Source organism: Bufo gargarizans, unplaced genomic scaffold (assembly GCF_014858855.1).
Source record: "Bufo gargarizans isolate SCDJY-AF-19 unplaced genomic scaffold, ASM1485885v1 original_scaffold_909_pilon, whole genome shotgun sequence".
NCBI lineage: Eukaryota > Metazoa > Chordata > Amphibia > Anura > Bufonidae > Bufo > Bufo gargarizans.
In genome coordinates, this window is record NW_025334753.1 from 103,822 (window position 1) to 118,376 (window position 14,555).

The following is a 14,555-nucleotide window of genomic DNA, read 5'->3' on the forward strand; positions in this document are numbered from 1 at the left end:
ACACGTGGCATGAACTGGCACTCTACGTCTTGGAGGTGCTGGTCAGCCCTGCCACCAGTGTTTTGTCAGAGTGGGTATTTAGTGCTGCTGGGGGCATAATAACTGATAAGCGCATCCGCCTGTCAACTAAAAATGCTGACAGGTTTATAAAAATGAACAAGGCCTGGAATGCCCCTGACTTCTCTACTCCACCAGAGGAAAGCGGCTGAACATAAAGGCACTCTAAATGTGTTTTTTATAATGTACTGAATACATTGTATTCCCATGCACCCCTTCCACCACAAAAAAGGGTATATAGTTAAATCTTCCTTTTCTCATCCTCCTCCATCTCCTCTTCCATCATATCAACATGCTTATTAGTCTGCCCTCGCTTCTAATGTTTTAGAGGGTAATAGCTCACCATAGGCCCTCACCTACAATCTTTTAGAGGGTCAGCTTCCCAGCAGGTCCTCGCATATAATGTTTTAGAGGGTCAGATCACCAGCAGACCCTTAACCATAATGTTTTACAGGGTCAGCACGCCAGCAGGCACTCACCTACAATCTTTTAGAGGGTCAGATCACCTGCAGTCCTTTGCATATACATTTTTTGAGGGTCCGTTCACCAGCAGGCCCTCAACCATAATGTTTTACAGGGTCAGCTCACCAGCAGGCCCTCACCTACAATCATTTAGAGGGTCATCTCACCTGCAGGCCCTCACATATAAGGTTTTAGGGGGTCAGCTTACCAGCAGGCCCTCACCTACAATCTTTTAGAGGGTCAGCTCACCTGCAGGCCCTCAACCATAATGTTTTACAGGATAAGCTCACCAGCAGGCCCTCACCTACAATCTTTTAGAGGGTCAGCTCACCAGCAGGCACTCGACCCTAATGTTTTAGATAGTCAGCTCTGTAGCAGACACTCACCCCTAATGTTTTAGATGGTCAGCTCACCAACAGATCCTCGCCCGTAATGTTTTAGAGGGTCACCAGCAGGCCATTGCTCCTAATGTTTTTGAGGGTCACCAGCAGGCCATCAATCATAATTTTTCAAGGGTGTATGATGCCTTCCTTTATGTGTATTAAAGGGTGTATTGGAGTGCTGGTTCCTTGTAATTTTGGAGTCCTTTTCACTTAGTGAATAGGCTTTATGAGTGTAGGAGTCCCACTACCTGAACAATTGTACCGCAATGAGGCCCTCCATTATGTGATATACAGGTTGTATCTCAGTGCCTCTTACTTGAAATTTTTGGCAGCACTTGCACTTTATGTACAAGTAAATATACAGGAAAGAATGTTTCCTAACAATTTTTCCTCTGTCTAAAATCGATTTTATCTTCGGTTTTGTGCGTATTATTGTCAGTCTGTAAAAGTGGCGTACTATTCAGACACCATCGTTCCTAGCAGCGACCTGGGAGTTCAAGATGCCTCCAGACATCCTGCCCATGCTGTTCCCTAACCATTTCGGTGGTGTTTCCATCAATTTCTGACCTTTTCCTATGAACCAGACACCCTCCCCTCTTCAGAGCAGGGGGTGCCTGGTTTAATGATTGGGTTCTCCCATTGACTTCCATTGTGCTCGGGTGCTCGGTGCCCTCAACCATAATGTTTTACAGGGTTAGCTCACCAGCAGGCCCTCATCTACAATCTTTTAGAGGGTCAGCTCACCAGCAGGCCCTCGCATATAATGTTGTCACGATCAGTTAGGGGTGGAAACTTCACACTAAACACAGGAGGGAAGGGGAACAGTAACTGGGCCTGGAAACTAGGAAAGGAACAGGTCACCTCCTAAACAACCCTAATCCTGGCCCTAACTACCTATTAATATGAATAGACCTTAAAGGTAGGAATATTCATATGCTGTATACTTAGGTCCTTATATCCCTATAAGGCCCTGGAATGAGGTTAGGACCAGAGACAACCCATTCCTCCTCAGATAGATGAATGGAAGTCTCTGTCTCAGGCCCAGATACAAACAACAGGGAATATAACAAACACAATACAATAAGAAAAGACAAACTTAGCTGAAAGTAGAAAACTGGCAACCCCAGAAACACCACAGGATACAACTGACCAGCTAGTTAGAAGTCAGTAAGAAAATCTATAAACCGTACCTTCAAGAGTAAGAAGTTGCTACCTATGGGAAAGGTGATTTACCAACAAGCAACACCTATAGCAAGGGGTGTGGCATTCACCAAAACACAGACACAGCAAGATCCACAGGGAACTTGTCAATGTAACCCATGAGTTGCCAGTCTCTCCCATCTCCTGGTACCTGCCACGGGAACGTCCGTGGCAAATGTTTTTGAGGGTCAGCTCACCAGCAGGCCCTCACCCACAATCTTTTAGAGGAGCAGCTCACCAGCAGGCCCTGGTATATAATGTTTTTGAGGGTCAGCTCACCAGCAGGCCCTCAACCATAATGTTTTACAGGGTCAGCTCACTAGCAGGCCCTGACCCACAAACTTTTAGAGGGGCAGCTCACCAGCAGGCCCTTGTATATAACGTTTTTGAGGGTCAGCTCACGAGCATGCCTTCAACCATAATGTTTTACAGGGTCAGTTCACCAGCAGGCCCTCACCTACAATCTTTTAGAGGGTCAGCTCACCTGCAGGCCCTCGCCTATAATGTTGTCACGATCAGTTAGGGGTGGAAACTTCACACTAAACACAGGAGGGAAGGGGAACAGTAACTGGGCCTGGAAACTAGGAAAGGAACAGGTCACCTCCTAAACAACCCTAATCCTGGCCCTAACTACCTATTAATATGAATAGACCTTAAAGGTAGGAATATTCATATGCTGTATACTTAGGTCCTTATATACCTATAAGGCCCTGGAATGAGGTTAGGACCAGAGACAACCCATTCCTCCCCAGAGGGATGAATGGAAGTCTCTGTCTCAGGCCCAGATACAAACAACAGGGAATATAACACAATACAATAAGAAAATACAAACTTAGCTGAAAGTAGAAAACTGGCAACTCCAGAAACACCACAGGATACAACTTACCAGCTAGTTAGAAGTCAGGAAGAAAATCTATAAACTGCACCTCCAAGAGTAAGAAGTTGCTACCTATGGGAAAGGTGATTTACCAACAAGCAACACCTGTAGCAAGGGGTGTGGCATTCACCAAAACACATACACAGCAAGATCCACAGGGAACTTGTCAATTTAACCCATGAGTTGCCAGTCTCTCCCATCTCCTGGTACCTGCCACGGGAACGTCCGTGACAAATGTTTTTGAGGGTCAGCTCACCATCAGGCCCTCACCTACAATCTTTTAGAGGAGCAGCTCACCAGCAGGCCCTCGTATATAATGTTTTTGAGGGTCAGCTCACCAGCAGGCCCTCAACCATAATGTTTTACAGGGTCAGCTCACCAGCAGGCCCTGACCCACAAACTTTTAGAGGAGCAGCTCACCAGCAGGCCCTTGTATATAACGTTTTTGAGGGTCAGCTCACCAGCATGCCTTCAACCATAATGTTTTACAGGGTCAGTTCACCAGCAGGCCCTCACCTACAATCTTTTAGAGGGTCAGCTCACCAGCAGGCCCTCATGTATAATGTTTTTGAAGGTCAGCTCACTAGCAGGCCCTCAACCATGTTTTACAGGGTCAGCTCACCTGCAGGCCCTCACCTACAATCTTTTAGAGGGTCAGCTCACCAGCAGGCCCTCACCTACAATCTTTTAGAGGGTCAGCTCACCTGCAGGCCCTCGCATAAAATGATTTTGAGTGTCAGCTCACCAGCAGGCCCTCAGCCATAATGTTTTACAGGGTCAGCTCACCAGCAGGTCCTCACCTACAATCTTTTAGAGGGTCAGCTCACGAGCAGGCACTTTCCCCTAATGTTTTAGAGAGTCGGCTCTGCAGCAGACTCTCATCACTAATGTTTTAGATGGTCAGATCAGCAGCAGGCCTTCGACTGTAATGTTTTAGAGGGTCACCAGCAGGCACTTGCTCCTATTGTTTTTGAGAGTCACCAGCAGGCCATCAATCATAAGTTTTAATGGGTGTATGATGCCCTCATTTGAAAGGGTGTATTGGAGTGCCGGTTCATTGTAATTTTTGGAAGCCCTTTCACTTAGTGCATAGGCTTTATGATTGTAGGAGTCCCACTACCTGAACAATTGTACCGCAATGTGGCTGAGGCCCTCCTTTATGTGATATACAGGTTGTATCGGAGTGCCTCTTCCTTGTAATTTTTGGCAGCACTTGCACTTTATATACAAGTAAATATACAGGAAAGAATGTTTCCTAACAATTTTTCCTCTGTCTAAAATTGATTTTATCTTCGGCTTAGTGCGTATTATTGTCAGTCTGTAAAAGTGGCTTACTACTCAGACACCATCGTTCCCAGCAGCGACCTGGAAGTCCAAGATGCATCCAGACATCCTCCCCATGCTCTTCCCTAACCATTGTGGTGGTGTTTGCATGAATTTCTGACCTTTTCCTATGAACCAGACACCCTCCTCTCTTCAGAGCAGGGGGTGCCTGGTTTAATGCTCTGGTTCTTCCATTGACTTCCATTGAGCTCGGGTGCTCGGTAGAGCACCTGAGCATCCCGAGGTGTTCGACCCAAGCACCCAAACTCCCAAACACACTACTTTCTTCCTCTTTCTATATTCTCAAGATCCTCCAATTTGACCCAGAGCAGACTCCATTTTACCTTGTTGATGCTGTTCTTCCATATGATCCCCTCAACTTTAATATTAAATATAGGAAGATTTTGTACTGTTTTTGTGGATCCAATATAATTTAAGGCAAGAGATTCATTCTGTAAAATGACCCAATTCACTATGTAATATTGAGTGATGAAATCTCCATTTTTATAGAAGAGGTGATTTCCAGCAATATCCTTCTGGTTTTCCAGGAATCGGTGAAGCTGGAAGAAAGAAAGAAGGAAATTTGTCTAGTTATTTCCAAGAAACCTGTCATGGTGGGGAGTGGGTGAAACCCCCCACCGTACAATGCAAAGGGATAAAGGGTAGCTGCTAGGCCAGGACTCCGGGATCAGGGAGCAGGTCACCTCCTATTGCATCCCTAATCCTCACCCAAGCTCCTAACTGTATGAGCGGACCCTGATGGTGGGACGGCTCATACCCTGGATACCTAAAATCCTGAGTCGCCCTGGAAATCCCTCACTTTGAAGCAGGGGAGAGACAACCTGTTCATCAACAACACGGAGGAACAGGAGTCTCTAAAAGCCGAGAAGCAGGCAAAGGGAAGCCCATACACAGCATAAGGAGATGGCAGGTAAGCGAAACCAATAACACACTTACCTGCCACAGATACACTGACTGGAACCCGTGCACTAGTGCTGCTGTCCAGACCAACATTAAAGGACACAGCACACACCACAAACCACACAGGAACCCAGGACAACCATAGCTGCAATAAACATGAGACAGGGGAATGTCTAGCAACCATGCTGGACACCAAACACCACCAGACATGTAACACCAAACTAGACATACAAACACCCTGAACATAACCCACTCCATACAAATAGGGACAGGAAGGGAAGGAGACACCTGGATGACATTGATGACCACAAGGGTGGCCCTCACTGGACAGATGGAACAACCAGACAGAGCATAACTCCAGCACACACCAAGGCTGGAGTACAACTGACTCCTGGACAAAAGCCACAGGTATAAGAAGCACAAGTGACCACACCCAGTCAGGGAGTTAACCCTTACAGCACCAGACAGAGGGAGGCTACAACTTAAAGGGGAAGTGCATACACAAGCATACAAAACCATACGTTACCACCTGCAACAGCATGCGTGGCAACCATGTCACGGCAATCAACTAGAAGGCCGAGACACTGCCACCGCATGCTCTCACAGCAACACGTTGCCGCGGGCAACCGCAAGTCTTGCAACAGTGTCACAGCGTACACCATAGGCCGTGACAAAACCATTCACATATGGTAATGTCTACTGGAGAAGTACAAGAGCAGTACCCCAGACTTCGGGGTATCTGCAAAGTTTGTGTTTGTAATGTAATGTTTTTGACATGCTATGCCAGAAGCCTGACTAATAAAACTGGGGAGCTGGAATTAGTGATGTGTGAGGAGAACTATGACATAGTGGGAATAACTGAGACATGGCTGGATGATGGCTATGACTGGGCAGTTAATGTACAAGGTTACAGTCTGTTTAGAAAGGATCGTCAAAACCGGGGAGGGGGTGTGCCTTTATGTAGAGTCATGTCTAAAGCCCACACTCCGCGAAGATATAAGTGAGGGACATGAACATGTGGAGTCACTGTGGGTAGAGATACATGGAGCTAAAAACAATAATAAATTACCAATAGGAGTTTACTATAAACCACTTAATATACCAGAGTCCACAGAAAGTCTACTACTAAACGAGATAGACGAGGTGGCAAATCATAATGAGGTGGTTATTATGGGGGACTTCAACTACCCAGATATAGACTGGGAAACTGAAACTTGTATATCTCATAAAGGAAACAGGTTCTTGGCAATAACCAAAGACAATTACCTCTCCCAACTGGTTCAGGACCCGACTAGAGGGACGGACATACTCAACTTAGTATTAACCAATAGGCCTGACAGAACAACAGACATGCAGGTTGGGGGGCACCTGGGAAATAGTGACCATAAAGTAATAACCTTCCAATTATCATTCAAAAGAGCGTTTCTACAGGGAGGAACAAAAATACCAATCTTCAAAAAAGCTAAATTTAGCCAACTAAGAGATGTCATAGGCCTAACTAACTGTGACAGTTAGTTAAAAATAGAAATACAGCCACAAAATGGGATATCTTTAAAAGCATCCTAAAATCTCTTTGTGAGAGGTACATACCTTATGGGAATAAAAGGTTAAGGAACAAAAGGAAACCAATGTGAATAAATAGAACTGTAAAGAAAGCAATAAATGACAAAAAGAGGCAAAAAATAGAACATGTAAAAAACAAATAAAAGCGGCCAAACTAGAGACTGAGAGATTAATTGCCAAACAGAGTAAAACTAAACCTAAAATGTTCTTCAATTATATAAATGTTAAAAAGTATAAATCTGAAGGTGTCGGCCCTTTAAATGAGGGGGGAGTCGCAGAGAGCGACGAGGAGAAATCAAAGCTGTTAAATATTTTTTTCTCCAATGTATTCACTGAGGAAAATTTAACTGTCAGATGACATGCAGAATGTAAAAATAAATTCCCCATTAAAAGTGTCCTGTCTGACCCAGGAAGAAGTACAACAGCGACTTAAAAAGATTAAAATAGACAAATCGCCAGGACCGGATGGCATACACCCCTGTATCCTAAGGGAATTAACTAGGCCCAAAAGCTAGGGAGAAAAGGGTCACCTCCTAGCGATCCCTAAGGCTTTCCCTATACTGCTGTGCACATGTGCATACCCTAATGGTGGATATGCATATGCTCTTGTGACTAAGTCTATACACCCTGGGAAAACCCTGAGCCGTAGGGAAAAGGGAAGAGGTCATCTGCTTCTTCAAACAGGAGGAAGCAAGCGTCTCCCTAGAGGCCTAGATAAAAGACACCAAGGGAAGAAACAGAGAGGACTTCTCTTGAGCTGAGCTGGAGCAGACAATCCACAACACATCCAAAGCCCACAGGAATGAACTATAACCCGCACAGACCACTGGGAGAAGGAGGAATAAATAGCCTCGCTAACAATCAACCCAGTACACCTGAGGGAAGGTGGATCCAGCTCAAACCCAAACCAAAACAAAGAGAAGAGTCAGACATATGCAGCCAGTCTGACAGATCTCCGCACATTCACAGGGCAAGGCGTGACAGCGGGTTAAGAAAGCTGCTCATCATCGACTAGACTCAGTCTGCTGCTGATGGAGCTGGTACTGCTCCTACCACCCCACCCTTCCCCAGCAGCCATGGCAGTGGAACATGAGCGCAGAGGGCCCCCCGGGTCAGACCTGCAAGAGGATAAATATTGGTCCAGATAGGCAGTGGCCATCTGACTACATAGAATGTCTCTATAGTAGTTCAATTTGTCCTCTCTCTCAGTGGGTGTAAAAAAGTTCCCCATTTTGGACCGGTAGCGAGGGTCCAACAAGGTGGAGAGCCAGAAGTCATCCCTTTACCGAATGGTGACAATTTGGCTGTTACTATGCAAGCAAGTAAGCATGCAGCGGGCCATTTGCGCAAGTGACTTGGAGGGACTCACTGCCTCCATCTCCACTGCATAGTGCCACTGTGTTCCTGGGTCATCTGCTTTGTCTTCCTCATCTCCCTCTGTGTAGACAAAACACCTATTTCGCTACACATTGCTTGTGCTCTAATGTCCTTCTCCTCCTTCAGTTCAGCCCCCACAGGGCTCATGTGGCTGGGAGATGTAGGTGCCAAGTCTCCATTCCCCTGACCAGCCAGATTTACCAGCATCTGTTCCAGGACATGAAGCAGTGGAATGATGTTGTTCATCTCGCAGTCCTGGTGACTGACAAATAACATGGCCTCCTCAAAGGGCCTGAGCAAACGGCAGGTGTCACACATGAGCTGCCTCTGGCTCACATCAAAGTTACACAGGGGAGTACTCCTGTCCGCTTGGATCATCAAGAAATCGTTTACGGCCTTTCTTTGTTCGTACAGTCGGTCCAAAATATGGAGGGTGGAATTCCAATGGGTGAAAACGTCGCATATCAGACTATGTTGCGGGATGCAGTTCTGCTGCTGCAGCTCAAGGAGGGTGTGCTTTGTGGTGTACGAATGGCTGAAGTGCATGCAAAGTTTCCTGGCCATTTTTAGGTTGTCTTGCAGATGGGTGAAAGACTTCAGGAACCGCTTGACAACCAGTTTGAACACATGTGCCAGACAAGGTCATTAGCTCAGCCCTCCTTGACGCAGAGCCGACACCTTGTTCTTCCCGTTGTCGGTCACCATGGTTCCGATTTTCAGTTGTCGAGGAGAAAACCAGGATTCAATTTCTTTATGAAGGACACGGAGCAGTTCCTTCACTGTGTGACTCCTTTCGCCCATGTAAACGAGGTGCAGAACAGCATGACACCGCAGTGTTCTGCACATGTGGTATTCTGGAGGAGCACTGTGAATTGTCCCTGCAGTGAAGGCTGAGGACACGGTGGAGGACAATGTCGCAGGACCAACGGCGGGAGAACGTGGAGGCGGGAGCGGGGTCAACTGGCCAAGTTGCTGGTGTGGGTGTGCAGGAACCATATTCACACAGTTGGCCGTAAAGAACATGTATTGTCCCTGACCGTAGTTACTAGTGTATAATGGAAGTCAATGGGGAGAACCCGAGCATTAAACCATGCACCTCCTGCTCTGAAAAAGGGAGGGTGCCTGGTTCAAAGAAAAAGGTCAGAAATTGATAGAAACACCACTGAAATGGTTCGAGAACAGCATGGGAAGGATGTTTGGATACATCTTGGACTCCCAGGTCGCTGCTGGGAATGATGTTGTCCGAGTAGTACGCCACTTTTACAGACTGACAATAATATGCACAAAACCGAAGATGAAATCGATTTTAGAAGAAAAATTGTTAGGAAACATTCTTTCCTGCATAGTTACTTGTTTATAAAGTGCAAGTGCTGCCAAAAATTACAAGGAAGAGGCACTCCAATACAACCTGTATATCACATAAAGGAGGACCTCATTCACATTGTGGTACAATTGTTAATGTAGTGGGACACCTACACTCATAAAGCCTATGCATTAAGTGAAAGGGCTGCCAAAAATTAGAAAAGGAGCGCATCATACACAGCCTTGAAAAATTTTGATTGATGGCCTGCTGGGGACCCTCAAAAACATTTGGAGCAAGGGCCTGCTGATCTGACCCTCTAAAACATTATGTGCAAGGGCCTGCTGCCACTTTGGTTACTCTAGATAACTTGGGGCCGGTCGCATGTGACCGTGACGGCGACGATCCATCAACTTTCGATGTTATTTTCAGCCCAAACCATGTAGACCATGGGTAACGGGGGAATCATGGTTCGATTCCGGAGAAGAAGCATGAGAAAAAGCTACGGCTACCACATCCAAGCAAGGCAGCATACATGCAAATTACCTTTTAGGTATAATTAGATGATCTAACACTGTAAAAGATTTTAGGTGCGGGCCTGCAGGTGAGCTGAACCTGTAAAAGATTGTAGGTGAAGGGCTGCTGGTGAGCTGACCCTGTAAAAATGATATGCAATGGCCTGCTGGTGAGCTGACCCTGTAAAATATTTTAGGTGCGGGCCTGCAGATGAGCTGACCCTCTAAAACATTATATGCAAGGCCCTTCAGCTGAGCTGAACCTATAAAAGATTGCAGGGGAAGGCCTGCTGGTGAGCTGACCTTGTAAAAAAGCTGCCTTTATGTTCATCAGCTTTCCTCTGGTGGAGTTGAGAAGTCATGGTCAATCCAGGCCTTATTCATTTTTATAAGAGTCAACCTGTCAGCATTTTCAGTTGACAGGTGGATACGCTTATCTGTTATAATGCCACCAGCAGCTCTAAATACACGCTCAGACAAAACGCTGGCGGCAGGGCAGGCCAGCACCTCCAAGGCGTAGAGCGCCAGTTCGTGCCATGTGTCCAGCTTGGACACTCAGTAGTTTTAAGGCACTGAGGGATCATTGAGGACACTGACATGGTCTGCTATATATTCCTTCACCATCTTCCCAAATTTTTTTTCCTTGTGACAGTAGGCTGCGCATCAGGGTGAGGTTGCTGGTGGGGTGTCATGAAACGGCCCCAGGCTTTGGAGAGTGTTGCCCTGCCTCTGTTGGAACTGCTGTGTGTTCCCCTTGTCTTCCCTCCTCGGTTAGCCAAGGAACTATGAACTCTGCCGCCAGTGTTGTCAGATGGAAATTTTTGGAGCAATCTTTCAACAAGGATGTTCTGGTATTGCACCATTTTGCTCATCCTTTCCACCAGAGGAATGAGAGATGAGAAGTTCTCTTTTTAGCATGGGTTGAGAAGGGTGAACAACCATTAATTCGTGTTGTCTAAAATGCGTATAACGCGCGTGTTGCTTGAAAGGCAGCCTAACACGAAGTCAGCCATGTGTGCCAGAGTACCAACACGCAAGACTTCGCTGTCTTCATGAGGAGGATCACTCTCAATCTCCTCATCCTCTATCTCCTCTTACTACCCTCTGTAGCTGAGGCAACCGTCTCCTGCTCCTTCTCCTCCTCTTCATCGTCCAATTTGCGCTGAGAAGACGTACTGAAGGTGAGCTGGCTATCACCGTGTGTACTGTCTTCCTATATTTCCACCTCTTCCACATGCAAAGCGTCGTCCTTAATTGTGAGCAGCGAGCGTTTAAGTAGACACAGAAGTGGGATGGTTACGCTGATAATAGCGTTATCGCCGATCACCGTCTGTGTTGATTCCACAAAGTTTCTTAAAACCTCACAGAGGTCAGTCATCCATGCCCACTCCTCGCTTGTGAATAGTGGAAGCTGACTGCCCTCTGCTGCTCACAAAGCCTGGCCAACATGTGGAACGTGGAGTTCCAGCTCGTGCTCACATTGCACAACAGCCAGTGAGCTGGCAATTTCAAGCGCTGCTGCAGCGTTGACAGACCGGCTGAAGCTGTCGATCACTTGCGGAAATGTGCGCACACGTGGTGCACCTTCAACAGTAGCTCAGGCAAATTGAGGTAGGTTTTGAGAAACAGCTGAACAGCAAGGTTTAACACATGGGCTAGGCATAGGATGTGTCTGAGCTTGCCGAGCTCCAAAGCCACCACCAAGTTACAGACATTATCAGACACAACCATGCCTGGTTGTAGGTTGAGTGGTGAGAGCCACAGCTCAGTCTGGTCTCTTATCCACTGCCACAGCTCTGCGGCGGTGTGCTGTTTGTGCCCTAAGCATATCAGCTTCAGCGATGCCTATTGCCGCTTCCCCACTTCAGTGTTACACTGCTTCCAGCTACCAACTGATGACTGACTGGTACTGCACGCAGATAAATCGGAGGTGGAAGTGGAGGAGGACGCAGAGAACGTAGGTGCTGGTGGAAACCCTGATCGACGTAGGGCCCGCAATCCTTGGCACCTGTGCCATCCCAGGGAACGACTCTCTCCCGGCCTCCACAATATTCACCCAGTGTGCCGTCAGGATAATGTAGCGTCCCTGGCCGAATGCACTTGTCCATGTGTCCATGATTAAGTGGACCTTCCCAGTAACTGCGTTGGTCAGGGCACGTGTGATGTTACGAGACCCATGTTGGTGTTAGGCGGGGACGGCGCACCGGGAAAAATAGTGGTGGCTGAGGACTGAGTAACGAGGGATGGCTGCCGACAACAGGCTGCAAAAGGCCTCAGTGTCCACAAGCCTAAATGGCAACTTTTCCAGGGCCAGTAATTTGGAAAGCTGCACATTAAGTGCCATTGCCTGTGGGTGGGTGGGTGGCTGGGTATTTTCTCTTGCATTCAAAGGCCTGGGGTAAGGACATTCGGACGCTGCTCTGGGACACGGAAGTGGATGTGGTTGCCGATGGTGCTTGCGAAGGTCCGGGTGCAGGGCGGGAGGTATCCGGGCCTGTGCCTTCGACAGGTGAATGGCCAACACGTAGCATAGGGAAAGAGGAGGCATTGGTGTGACCCACAAACACAGATTGTGGACCCAGTTGTTTGTCCCACTTATTACGGTGCTTGGATGCCATGTGGTGGACCATGCTGGTGGTTGTGCAGTTGGTAGTGTTCACGCTCCAGCTCATTTTCGTATGGCACAGGTTGCAAACTACTATTCTTTTGTCGTCCGCACTTTCCTAAAAAAAGCACCATACTGTGGAACATCTACCCCTTGGCAAGGGAGATTTCCGCAAGGGGGTGTCCAGGGAACAGTTGTGTGCCTGTTTCGTGTGGCCCGCCTTATCCCTTTTGCCATCCCACTGCCTCTTCCAGCCTGTTGCGGTGCTACAGATCCCTCCCCCTCTGTACTGCTGTCCTTGCTCGGCTTTCCACCTTCCCAGGCTGGGTCAGTGACTTCATCATCCACCACCTCCTCTTCCACTTCCTCACTCTGTTCATCCTCCTGATTTGTTGATCTAACCACAACCTCAGTGATTGACAACTGTGTCTCATCCTTGTCATCAACCTCTTGAAACAGTAATTGCGGTTAACTCATTGGCAACTGTGTCTCATCATCATCCACCTCATTAAACACTAATTGCCGTTCCCCACCGTCATGTTCTTGTGACTGTGGATGCTCAAGAAGTTGGGAATCAGGGCACAAGATCTCATGTCCCTCTTCAAGCGTGCTTGGCCAGAGGGCCAAATCAAGTAATGGCGATAAAAAGAGGTCCTCAAAATATCCGAGTGTGGGATCACTTGTTTGGCCAGAGTGTTTATGGTGGGAGGAAGGAAGATTAGGGTGAGGATTCGGTTGACCAGACTCCTGGCTACTGAGACTGGACTTGGTGGAAGACAGGGTGGTGCCTAACCGACTGGAAGCATTATTTGCTGCAATCCAACCAACCACCTGGTCGCACTGGTCTGACTACAAGAGTGGTGTCCTGCGCCGCCCTGCAAACTGGGACATGAAGCTAGGTATCATGGATGATTGTTTTTCTTGTGCTCTGGCAGCAGGCACAGTTTATCAGCGCCCAGGGCCACGACCTCTGTGTTCACCATCAGCATCACGGCCACTTCCCCGTCCCTTAATGCTCGCCTTCTTCATTTTAAATGTGATATATGCTTGAAAGTTTGTCACAGTACAGTAGCGTAGGATTTGGAAGTCTATGCGCAAAATAATTTACAAAGATATTTGTGTTTAGGAAACGTTATACAGGACAGGAACCACAGGTAATGTCATTGTTTGCAGTGTCTACGGAAAAAGGTACGCTGGATGTCACTGATATTTTAGGGATGTGCACACTTTAAATATTAGATGTGGCACGGATAATTTAACTGTCCGTAGCGGACACTGTCTAAGGAAAAAGTGCACTGGATGTCACTGATATTTTAGGGATGCGCTTACTTTAAACAGGAGATGTGGTGCGAATAATTTACCTGTCCGCAGCAGCCTATTTCATGGTATTTAGTGCAGGATGCGCTAAAAATATATATTGCTGCTGTCACACACAATAGTCCTTAAAAGGACTTTTGGGTCTCTTGGGCTTTTTGCATAAAAATCTTCTCATTACACTCCCTACACTGTCTGTCCCTTCCTATGCACAGCTCTCCTTAATACTGAGAAATTTAGCGCAGGTTGCACTACAAGCATATATTGCTGCTGTCACTTACAATAGTTCTCACAAGGACTTTTGGGGGTCTTAAACTTTTTTGTACAAAATAAATATTCATTTACACTCCCTACACTCTCTGTCCCTTCTAATGCTCAGCTCTCCCTGACTACGAATGAGCCAAACATGCATCACTGTAACATGGCTACTGGCATTACAGTGAGGGCAGTGCTTACCGCCACGTTTATTGGCTGTGTAGCAGCCAAGAAACGTGCGGGAAAGAGACTCGAGCATGTCGCTTGAGCACATGAAGTACTCGGCCGAGCACTGCCATGTGCTGAGCATTGAGATGCTTGAGCTGAACAGGTGTTCGGCCGGACATGCTCGATCATCACTAGTAATTACAGCTCCACTTTTCGGCACTGCAGTGCACTTTGG

General features: G+C 47.1%; 1 protein-coding gene across 1 annotated transcript in view; it reads right to left on the minus strand.

The window, feature by feature from the left end:
* LOC122924219 (vomeronasal type-2 receptor 26-like) overlaps positions 1-14,555 on the minus strand; it is a 115,090-nt gene that overhangs the window by 13,396 nt on the left and 87,139 nt on the right. The window contains exon 4 of the mRNA XM_044275140.1: positions 4,647-4,862. Within this exon, the coding sequence (XP_044131075.1) occupies positions 4,647-4,862 (216 nt within the window). The remainder of the gene's footprint in view (positions 1-4,646; positions 4,863-14,555) is intronic.